The sequence below is a fragment of the Hyposmocoma kahamanoa genome, unplaced genomic scaffold, assembly GCF_003589595.1.
Source record: "Hyposmocoma kahamanoa isolate Upper Pololo Valley unplaced genomic scaffold, ASM358959v1 117, whole genome shotgun sequence".
In the NCBI taxonomy this organism is placed as follows: Eukaryota; Metazoa; Arthropoda; class Insecta; order Lepidoptera; family Cosmopterigidae; genus Hyposmocoma; species Hyposmocoma kahamanoa.
This window is the reverse complement of record NW_020653397.1, coordinates 251,707-264,092: the sequence shown is the minus strand read 5'-3', so window position 1 is coordinate 264,092 and position 12,386 is coordinate 251,707. Positions and strand designations below refer to the sequence as shown.

The 12,386-nt window shown below is 35.2% G+C and overlaps 1 protein-coding gene across 1 annotated transcript in view; it reads right to left on the bottom strand.

Moving 5' to 3' along the window:
- The window catches only part of LOC113239887 (high affinity copper uptake protein 1-like), a 44,981-nt gene extending 42,810 nt beyond the window's left edge, over positions 1 to 2,171 (bottom strand). The window contains exon 1 of the mRNA XM_026477047.1: positions 1,985 to 2,171. Within this exon, the coding sequence (XP_026332832.1) occupies positions 1,985 to 2,060 (76 nt within the window). The 5' untranslated portion in view covers positions 2,061 to 2,171. The remainder of the gene's footprint in view (positions 1 to 1,984) is intronic.
- Between the last annotated feature and the right edge of the window lie 10,215 nt (positions 2,172 to 12,386).

Sequence of the window (12,386 nt, the reverse complement as noted above, 5' to 3'; positions counted from 1 at the left end):
TATTCCATAGCATTTAAGTTTATTTGAAAAGAGCAATCCCTAGAGTTCCTTGCTCGTTCTTCTCAGGGAGGTTAGCGTAGTGAACGAGCAGTAGCTTAAATGTGACGTTTTCAAGTGTAAATGTATTTTACCTATGGAATAAATAATCTTTGACTTTGACTTTGACTTTAGTGCCTGTTTATTTTTCTAAAGGGTTTTACATGGTCCCGGTAAACGTTTATAACAGAAGTCCCTTAAAGTATGTTATTCGTTTGCCTTAAATTGCAGGTAACTCCCGTAGCTCTCCCGGCTTTACTCGTTGAGTCCACCAGGATCCCTTAGCCCAATCCCCCAGGGGATCTTTGTGAACTCAACAGTGCATTAGAATCCCCTAAGTTAAATGTAAGTAAAGTTGTAATCACATAATGAAGTTAGGAAACTATATGAAATACTGGCTCAAGAACGACGACGTTAGAAAAATGAGGTTGGTGTTCAGTGAAAGACATCGAACTAACAATTCTTGCGAAAGCTGGATCTCTGGTTTAATTAAACTGATTGGCCGTAAACGCCCCAACATCATACAATTGTTAAATGCATTGAAAAGAGTTTCTGAACAAAAGCTACAACAAATGATAAATTCATTAAAGAAGTACAGCTGAAATTACTGAATAATGGTATAACTGTAGGACAGTTTTTAGATATGCTTAGGTAAATGATAGTATCAATTTAACGTAGCTTAGCTAGTATTATATAGCTGCAATTTCATTTGTTTTTCGTCTTTTTTTCACCCGTTTTTCACCTTTATTTTTTTTTGTAATAATATATTTATTACTTATATAATAAGAGTATTTTTTGTAAGCTTATATTGTTTAAGGTACCATAGTGTGAATGGGGCTTAACGTTATGTATCCGCGTGCGGGGGATTCTGATAAACTACTGAGTTTACAATATTTATTATAATAAATAATATTTATTATAAAAAATACTTATTAAATAAATATTTTATCACTTAGCCGCGTTATAGTTAGCGGACGGCAGTTTAAGTATTTGAGCACAAAACACGAAACACGAAACACCTAACGAATTTCCACAAAACATACCTTAGCTCAAAGTAGAAGCTATGCACGCGTGGTAAGCCTATAGAGTCATATAACTTTCAATCACTTTTTTCAGTTTAAAATAGTAAGACTATCTAGTGTCTATTTAGTATGGAACAACATGTTGAATTTGAGAATTTCATGTCCGTTTGCCATTTACATGTAGGTATACCCAAAACTTTGTTACAACTAGTTTTGTATAATATGACGAAAACCAATAACCTCCATTGAATACTGCTTTCTTAGTTTGTAGTTACATAGATAATTTGTTTAAAATTTATAATTATAAATGTATCAATATCTATTGATTTTAAGATTTTTTTTTTCCTATTCTCATTGGCCGTCGAGTTTTTTAACTGTCAGAGTGTAGAAACGTCATGTTTAAAATATCCTTACAACGTAGGAACCATTTAAGAAACAACACATCCAAAGAAAGAACAAAATATACCTCAACAAAACAATATCTGTGTGATAGCGATAGAATAAAATGTGAATTTCATTTATTGTACGTCATCGATTAGATAAAAAAACGAGATCCGGTCGGTAACAGACCTAATATCGTCAGTCCGTATACTAAATACATGTACATTATTTGTTTATTTTTATTGTTAAGGAAATTTAATTTAGTTTTATTTTTGTACTAACTCTATCTTATCAGCGAGATCGTGACGCGAAGTAATTCCGTCGTCGCTACCATCGCGATGTAATTCAAGGTGTATGCATAGAAACCGTACATATATGTGTATCACTAGGTTTTGCATGCGGCATTATCCCAATTTTATAGGGAGCACTTGCCAAATAAATGTCATTACAGTTAACTTTGTAGCTCCGACGTTATTTCTGAGACTAACAAACAATCCAACACCCTGCGCAGATTTTTATTAATTCGTATTTATGTCGTCACTCACCCTTGGCAACGAGGTAATAGATGACTATTGTACAGCATCCCACAACAATGACGGTCCAGCGTGTAATGAAAGGCATCGTGTCCGTCGATGTCTTATGGTTTTGTGTCAGGAAACAAATCCATGAATGTGTAGTGCTCTAGGTCTAGCAGCAACGCGGCGTTAGCTTCATTTGACGATGTCACCAAGTTAAATGCAGCAAGTTATGATCACGGTCGGATTGCACGTTAACACTTTTTTGATTTACCGGTTGATACATAGTTGTATCCTGAACACACACTCTCGTAGGTGGTGACAAATTGATGAACTCGTCTGAGAATCATGTTATAATGTAAATTCGTCACACGTCTATGTGATGCACGCCGCGAGGTACAGCTGGTTTGACGTTTTAGAAAAAGCTTTGAATGGACAAAAGATTTGATTTTGTTCCTTTGTTTAACTCGTGTTTTTTGTAATAATAATATCACAATGTAAAATGTAACAAGTTGATCGAGAGCCCTCGGCGGCGTCGCACTGGCTTAGATTAGATACACTTCATACAGCGCGGCGTGCGCATACGCACACACCGTGTGCAAAACGCTGCAACAATGTTGTAAAATTCCCTGCAAGGCATGTTTAATTGAATTTACCATGCTATAAAATGATTTCTTTCTTTATTTTCAAAAACTAAAATAAACTTATAAATCTTAAACATTTCCATATCCATCACTTTCTAGAATAGTGACCTATAGCGAAAAAACACTTCATTCATGAGGAAGATGGCTTAAGAAATTTAAGGCTTATCTGGCACTTATAATCCGATGAATCGTATATCAGCCCAATGAGGGGACGTGATCATTTGAAGCAATGGACAGCTCAGAGCCGTACAAAATTTTAATTTATATACATATTTAAATAAATAATTAAAATAAATATAATAATAAAATATAATATAAAGTTATACTTGTAAGTATAAGTTTATAATACAATGACAGGCCTAACAAGTCGTGCGCCTGGTGGTAAGCGACACGCCTGTCTGTAAGTTGCAGTTCCACTCAGAGCTTTAAATCGCATTTCATTTCCTATGTGTAACAATCGCGAAAACCTAAGAACTCGATATATAGAGTCGATGTAAGTAAACAGAAAAGTTGAGTCTCGACAGTACAAAGCTCGGTACTCGATTTTGGTGAAGTTACAAGCGTTTATTTTTACATGTCTCTTGGAACAAAGTCATGATGCTAACGTTAAGAAACTACCCTCTCTCTTTGATGACACATACCCAGCAGTGGGACTTAGATGTGTTGTATTGTATTCATTTATGTATTTGGGGGTCAACAATCAGTTGGTAACAAATGACACTCGGCGAGCGATGCCCGGGCGCAATCAGCGGCAAGATAATTGATATTACATTGCTCGATAAAAAAATATCGGGCCGTGCGCAACACTTAAGATGTAGCCATTATAGACTGGGGTGATTATTTTCTTATCAAAGTATTCTACTTGCTTTTGTCAACCGTGAAGTTATCTACTGAAAATTTTTTTTTTATTAAATAAAATTAAATTAAAATTTATTCAGTTTGTTATAATTATTAATACAAAGATAGAACACTGAGTAAAAATTCTTTCGATCCGGTTGGATCCGAACCAACGCCTACTAGCAAACCGTGCCAACTAACCCGCGGAACGAACTAGTTTCGTATGTGGCAATCGTGAAACTTGTGGTTCTACTTGTTAGTTTAAAGTATTTCAGAATCGAAATCTTCCCCTTAACAATAGTTCGCACCACACCAATGATTCTAGTGTAGTGTGCATGCAGGCTTCAAAAAATAGAATATTATCTTAGCCCCCTTTAGCATTGAAAGATTACTAGAAAGATTGGTAATCCAAACAAAAGTATTAATTTTGTTGTAACACTTACTCGTCGGTTTTTATAACAGTTGGTACTTTGTTTATTATTGCCATGATTTGCTGATAATATATAGCTTTACAACTTTTTTAAAGTATGCCCGTTCAACTAACAGTCCAGATAATGGGAGTACTTACAATAATGATCCTACTATTATCCTAGTAATTGTTATGTTTTCTATTTCAGATGTTAAGGAAAACACGAAAAAATTAACGAATGGCCTAAAGATTTTAATAGTGTCTTAATAAATTTATTTAGTAGTAGTAAAGTCACTACTGGCGGCATCTAGCGTCGAGTAGTAACATTTGTTCATAGTGAAAGATTTTTTTCCTTTAGAACCATGTCACGTTAGATGGCGCACCGTATAGTCACTTGTCAAGATTTTTAGATATTTGTATTTTAGGCCATATTATGATTACTAATTGATCAACCGGTTATCATGGGAGTGACGCAATGCCTTAACAAATTCTAAGATAAAAAGTAAACACAAATATTACTTTATAAACAATTTAAAAATGATAAATTTCTTTGCCGATATTGGCCCAACACCATTTGAGTAATATATTTTTGGTTAATGGTAGATTACCTACATAAATTACTTAAAATGTTATATAAAGCTTCTTCTCTTAGTAAATCAAACATATTGTGTTTACGATTGATGAACCTTACTGGTTTCAAATGTGACTAGAAACATTATTGTATGTTTTATATGGTTCAAAATTTAAAAAGCTACTTTTATTATATAGGTACTTAGTTAGAAAGTAGTATTAGGTAACAGTTATTTAAATATTTTGAATAGAAAACCACCGTGAGACTCAGACATACTAACTAAACTAACGGATAACGCACGTATATAAAACAACAATACATGTCGAACAAAAATTCGACTAAAATACGTGTTTTTTATTATACCAGGCAACGAGGCGCTTGGTGGTAAGCGGCATGCCTGTCCATAGCAACCAGAACTTTAAATCGCAAAGATCTTAGGAGCACCGCCACTGCGCCCGTCACTCTGAGACAGACCTAAGTTGACGAGTCCCATGTACCTGTAATTCACCAGCACCCTAGACATATACATATATATTCTATACCTGTTTAAATGTTCCGTTAGAAATTACCCAAGCACTAATTAAAGTTTCTCCGCATTGTACTCGTACAAGGATTTATGAATGCATACGTCCTTACTAATTCTAAATGTGTATCCGAGGGTTTTGGGTAATCACATGAAAGGCTCGGTCCACATCATTTATTGTAAAATAGGAATAGGAAAAAAGGTAAAGTACAGGCGTAAAGGCTCGAAAGGGCCTGTACTTCCTACAAATATAATAATTTACAAGCAGTTAAGTTACAAGATTTTCAATGGTATAACTAGTCAGAATTTTAAGGGCATTTCTCCAAAGCCGCAATTTTCTGTGTCCATGCACAAAACGCCACTTATTTGTCAAAACAAAAAACTACAAAAAGAAGAGTGTATAATATAGGTCGAAAGCAAAATTTTCTCAATAAACCTTTCGGACCTAACGGAAAAATGAATCCGAAATGCCTAAAATCTGACGACAGTGGCGTGTCCCGAATACAGAATCCAACACAAAGTGTAATTTTTCTCAAAATTAAAACCGTAATTTCACAATAAACTAGACAATAGTTTCATCACAATACCAAGGTTGCTATTGCAGGGTTACGCCGGAATTCGATGGCAGTTACTAATCACGCACACACAGCACAATTGAAGCCTTTTATAAGCTTCGCAATTCGTTCGTGTTATTCGTCCATGACGCCCCTACAGCTGAAAAGAACAGGTGGATGATTTGCTGCAAATTTTAGAACTTTTTGGTTGTAAATACATAATTCGGTGGATTTGGTCCAGGTTGATTTTTGAATTCGGTATAGTATAATAACAATTTATTGGTTTTACAAGTATTGTCGTTTACGAGTAATACCAATATATATATACATATATATATTCTAATCCCGTGTATTCCCTTCCACCGAAGCTCCCACCGAAGCCGGAAAAAACTGCCATAGAAGCCATATTTTCTTGGAAAAGCAAGAATTTTGTAGGTTTTTTCATGTACGTGTTTAGTTAATATCACTGATTTTAAAATTTTTATATTACTACTTGCTTCATGCTGAAAATAAATAAGGAAAATCAAAATAGAGAAAAAATTGGAAATGTAGAAAATGAATGAACGAGTCAGAAAAGCAAAGTTAAAAAGCGACCCAATTATATATGAAAGTTTAAAGATGAAGACAGACAGAGGTATTCCAAAAAAAAAGCGGAAGGAAAGATTTTGCAGTTGCATGAATTACCTCGTCATGTATAAAAAGTAATGAAAGATATTAATCGCGCAAATTCCAAAAAAATGATTGCTTTTGTAGCTACGGATTGCGTAAAAAGAGATACGGAAATACTTTACGTGATTGAAAAAAGGCTGAACAGCCAAACTGAAAACTGATTTTAATTAATAATCATAAGGTGCAATTTGTTTGTGTTGTTCTGGTCGCTTTTAATTTTAACTGAAATTTATATAAAATTTCAGTTTTTAAAGCTTCATTTAATAGTTACTCATATTAGTAAATGTTTATGTAGATTATTGAATGTTTTTATTGCCTTTTTCATAACATTTGATACAAAAATTATGCCTTTTGTTCAATTATCCAGATTTCATTTTGGTAGCTGAATTCGGTGGATGAAATATGTCATTTGAACTGCTAAGAATCTAGTTGCCCAATAACGTAAGTTTGAGTTCTTTTTTTGAGCACGTGTGCTCGCTTCGGAAATATAGTAGAGAGTGGCGACGGAAAGAAAAAAGTAAGAGTGAAGTGAGAGAAATTTGAAGTAGGTGGCCAGGAACGGTAAAAGGCAGGAAGATCAATTTACAAACGATCATGGAACGGAAAAATTAAAAACATCAATGTACCAAATAAATGGTCGGATTACGATGGTTTCGAACGGTTAAACGAGTACGAAATTAAAAGAGTCTATTTCTCTGGAAAAGGGTGATAAAAAGGTGGGACGAGATGAAAGAGGTCGCATCGTCACAAATGTAGTACTGGCAAAATAGCTGTTAGGAGAATAACGCGAGAAACATTTTTTTAGATACCTAACAAGTTTATGGTAACATGTTAATAATGATATTGTATGCAATAATATATTTGGCGCGTTTTTCTCCGAACCGCTATTTTACAAGTGCTACTATAAATTTATAGATAAGGCATACCGGTAAACATATATTATAAAATATTGCAATTCGATATGTATTTAATAATGCAGTCAATTTGTACATATATACCTACGTAGCTATTATGTAAAGACGTTGGTAACTAAGTAATGTCAAACTGCTCATTGTATTGATATATTTATAGTGCAGTAGTAGAGTGTTAAAGTCTCCATGCACTGTGAGTTAAAAATTTTATCCACATCTATGCAATTGTTTCTGGCTTCGATAACATACTGATCATATCATTTAGTTGTCTAGCAGATAAGAAGGCAGGTAGAAATATGCGCTTGCGTAGCACACGTGTATCGGCGTCTTTGTATTTCCTCGATCTTACAACTCCGCCCATGGACTTGGGTCCCAAAGAGTCATGTTACGGGTCACTGCATCTGTGGGGTCACGCTTGTTTTTTTCAGCATTGTTTTTCGGTAACCGTATTTGAAACAAAAAATAGGTTGCTGATTACAGGCAGATCAAGTTACAAACGACCATTGTAGGATAAAGTCAAAAACACCAATGTAACAAATAAATGGTCGGATTACGACGGTTTGGAAGGGTTAAATAAGTACGAAATTAAAAGAGCTAAGATGTAAGAAGCAAACGATATATTTACATACACAAAACATGCGAAAGTGTTGTATTGTAAATAGAGTAGGGAGAGTGATGTAGCGCGTAGGTGAAGATAGAGATACGGAGTTGGATGTCTCTACCCCTGAGAGAAAGAAACCATGGACAGAGGGAGGTTATGGACCGGAGGGCGGCGAGGTTGTCAGCGAGACAGCGGAGCTATGAAGCAGTGGTGCTGGTGTAGCAACAGGTAAAGGCGTTCCGAAAAATCTTGAACGTCGTCTTCCACAGTTCTGGTTGCGCGTCCTACGCATGTACTTTCTCATTACACAATCACTCCAAGCAACACATTATAAATCACTTTTAATTATAATTTAATTTTATAGAATGTCACGATGTTTGATCATCATGATATTCAATTATTTTATGCGAAGTTACTCCACTGGTTTGTTATAATTATTAATAAAAAAGATAGAAGACTCAGAAAAAAATATTCGATTGATTAATTATGTTAATAAAAGTTTCTTGGCAGATTTGAACCGGAATGGCTTATTGCCAAATATATCACTTTCTTGATATTCATTACTAAATTGGGTACAAGCACGTACAAGGATCCTATTTTTAGATTATATAATGCGACAATGAGGTATTGCAATTGGGCCCCGCGGACGTAGTTTGGGTCTTGCACATTTCAATGAAGTTTGGCTTAATGAATATTGTTTTTGGGGTACCAACAAGTCGTGCGCCTGCTGGTAAGCGACATGCCTATTCATAACAGTTGCAGTGCCATTCAGAGTTTTAAATCGCAACGATCTTCACCCAGTCACCCTAAGACATAAGTTGACAAGTCCCATGTGCCTGTAATTACACCAGCACCTTTACCCTTCTTAACCGAAAAGAAAAGAAAAAAAATATCTCTCAGCTCTCCCCCTTTTTTACAAAGATATAGTTTTTGAAGGTTTAAATTTCCAATATTTATACTTCAGTCGTTTAACAAATTTATTTTGCACTCTTTCGATCACGTCGACATGTTTATTACTTATTATAAATGGTGAGACTTCTTATTGTCAGATCAGTTGAAGTTCGTCAGGCTCTGAGTGAAGATCTAAAATATCTTAACAAATTAGCAACATGTCTAAATCCAAATTGGTAACTTTCATTTTGAATTGAGGACCCAAACATGTGATCGGCACGGAGCGAAACGTTCCTTGAGCCAAAATCGCATAACAAAATGAACGAGTACGTAGTTAATTTTTTTTTATAATATCAAGTGACAGGACGAATAAGGCGTGCGCCTGATGGTAAGCTACATGGTCGTGCCTGTCCATAACAATTTTGTTGCAGTGCCACTCTGCAGCTTTATATCGCAAAGATATGAGGGGCTTTGCCGCTGCACCTGTCACCCTGAGACATAAGTTGACAAGCCTCATGTGCCTGTGGTTCTTAGAGGATGGAAAAAAATAGTCTAAGCTGTAGTCACACCACCATATAAATGACATAGAATAGATTATAAAAGAGTAACGTCTCTTAACGTTAAAAAGTAAAAATATTAAAAATATCGAAATGGATAAGCTTAGAAAATAAAATTGAGACAATGAGTAATGTTTTTTAATGTTTTGCTGCTAAAAATCGCGCGAGGGCCACGTGTGTAAAGGTAGACGATTAGCGACAGCGTCACTACTGTATCGCATTTGCATCGCTGCTAACAGTCACCGTGTGTAACGGTTCGTAGTGTTAGCCTACTAATTGTCAAGAGGAGACTAGAAATTGATATATGCAGGCGTATACCGGCTAGGGGGATTAAATTACCGTATAGCAAGGTTGAGGTTTGCCCAACATTTCAAGGGTTTGTTTTCACATGCAGCCAGAATCACATTGTAAGGTGAGAACCGACATCGCAGAGTGACGGAAGATCTGCAGAGCGTTTTGTAAACGTAAAAGATTACGCTTTACGATGGAGAGTCTGTTATGTTTTGAGTAGGCATAGCTTCTGAAGATCGTACGGAGTTAGTTTTCTTTGAAAATGGCTCTTTCAATGCACAACGAACAATACAAATACATCAGGGAAATCCTAATTCCTCATGCTCAATCAGCACTATCCGTGACAGGTGCTGCTGCTGTCTGCATATACGTTTAGAGGGTTACCTATCAGAAGTCCGAAATGATATTTTCCAGAAATAATGTTTGTTCGAATTTTCATAACCTCGAAAGTAATTTTGAGAGGAAAATGTTTTTTCCTTTAACCTTTTTAACCTAACCTAACCGAACCTAATCGTGTCTTTGCGACAAACATCCAACATATCCTGAAAGAACAATGGTTTCGTAATAATTCGGTTTTCTTGGTAATGAAAATTCGAACAAACGTTATTTCGGAAAAAATAAATTCGAGTTTCAAAGTCAAAGTCAAATAATCATTTATTCCATAGGTAACATTTTTACACTTCAAACCGTCATTTTTTAGCTAGATACTGCTCGTTCACTACGCTAACCTCCCTAAGAAGAACGAGCAAGAAACTCTAGGGATTGCTCTTTTCGAATAAACTTAAATGCTATAGAATATATTTTGAATCATATTTGTGTGAAATCGTGACTCACATTGTCTTTACATACATTTTTATTTATATAAACACGTAGTCTACAATTTTGTAATATGGCTTTTCAATTAAAACACTTTTAATGTAAGTTATAAAGTTAGGAAATGGTAAACTTAATATATGCTCCGAAATCTTATTGTAAAAACGTGTACAGTCCCCAATAAAAGAATCGTTTACCTTAGTTAAACGAAAACGTGGTACCATGAGTTTGAACTTAGTTGTAAGGTTAATATTATGGATATCTTCTTTCTTAACGAAATTATGTATATTTTTACGGGCATACAAAATATTTGAGTAAATGTGCTGAGATGCCACAGTCATGACACCAGTCTCCTTAAACTTTTCTCTGAGAGAAATCCGAAAACCTAAACGATGGTTGGTATATCTGCCGCTTTACCCCACATGAGAATCCCGCATTATACTATGGAAGTAACTAAAGTAAACTAGTCTAGCAGTAGCAACATCGGCAAGTTCACGTATTCCAGGGACTGCGTTTGCAGCATAATATACTGGCCAAGAAAGATATATGTGCACCATTGGAGTTTACTATCTAAAGTCACTCCCAAAAAGATAGCTTTATTAACAAGGTCTAACTTTTCTCCATTTATTTCTATGATTTTGCTAGTCGATTTTATATTAAGTAATTCAAATTTAACACACCTTCTCTTCTTGGCATTGAAAAATAAATTGTTAATATTAAACCAATAAACTACCTTTGAAAGGGTATCATTAATATTGTCATAGTTAACGTCATGTCTGTCTGTTTCAAAATCAAGGATGTATCGTCAGTAAACAATACTATTTCACAAAGGTCCTTTACAAAATTGGTTGATCATTAGTACAAATGAGAAATAAGAAAGGTTCAAGTATTGAGCCCTGCGGAACACCCATTTTTACCGGAGAACCCAAAGAAGTCACTCCATCTATGTCTACTTTCTGAATTCTACCGTTAAGATATACCGAGACAAGTTCCAACGCCTTGCCACTTACTTCGTAGTATTCCAGCTTCTAATAAGAGATATGAGATCCACGCAATTAAATGCCTTTGAGAGGTCATAGAAAACCCCGACAGCATTCTGGGACCTTTCCCAAGCATCAAATATATGTTTTAGTAGTGCTACCCCCGCACCGGTAGCCGATCTACCACTAGTACACTCATATTGTGCACTATGAAAAATATGATCCCTACCGAAATACGACAGTAGTTGAGTCAACATACCCTTTTCGAATATTTTGTTCTATTTTTGTTCTTTTCGAATGTGTTCTGGGTATTACCGCGTAGTGTATTGCGTATCTCTTGGTCTCGTGTTAATTTCCTGGTAGAATCAATTTGGGAAATTTACTTTTGTCTGTTCTGTTGCCAACCACCTGGTCTCAAACTAGAGAATTCCCTGTACTCCTTACGAGTGCGAGAGAAACTGAATCCAAGCATAAGCATTACTAGAATCCCAGACCAGACTCAACTTCAGGAAGTTCATTTAAAAAATGTGTTGTACCGGGAATCAAATCCGAGACCAAGGGCAACGGAATTCACTCCGAGGCACTACCCGGAATACCTTGGCCTTTTTCTGCCAGAACACCTAAACCTTCTCATCCAGTGCCATATTATTTGCATGTATATTGTACAAATTCCATACTTCACCTTAGATTTATTTTTTATTTCGACATATCTATATTGCCTAGTCTTTGTTAGTTATTAAAAAAGATGCAATGTAAATATAACGAAATAACTAATTCATAAAGTCTAAAAACATGGTAAAATCTATATAATATATACAAATTAAATTTAACACAAACACAAGAGTAAATTAATTAAAAACAGCAACTTTTTGTGGCATAAACCCTCTCAAAAACACACGCGCAGTCCAGCCCTCGCAAAGCCTGAAAGGCGACTGAGCGTAGTACTACGCGAACCTTGCGAGTGGGAAGGAATTATTTTTTTCCAATTATATCACTTAATTTATGAACTATACAAAAAAAGTGAACCATACATTCTGTTTGAAATTAAATTATCTATTTTTTCGTGTAAACTTTATAAACAACGGATGTTTGCATGTAAAGAGAAATTGCTTTTTATTCAATTTGATGGACGTAACTGTAAATTTTATTTCGTAAAAAGAGCTTAATAAATCGTAGTTTTG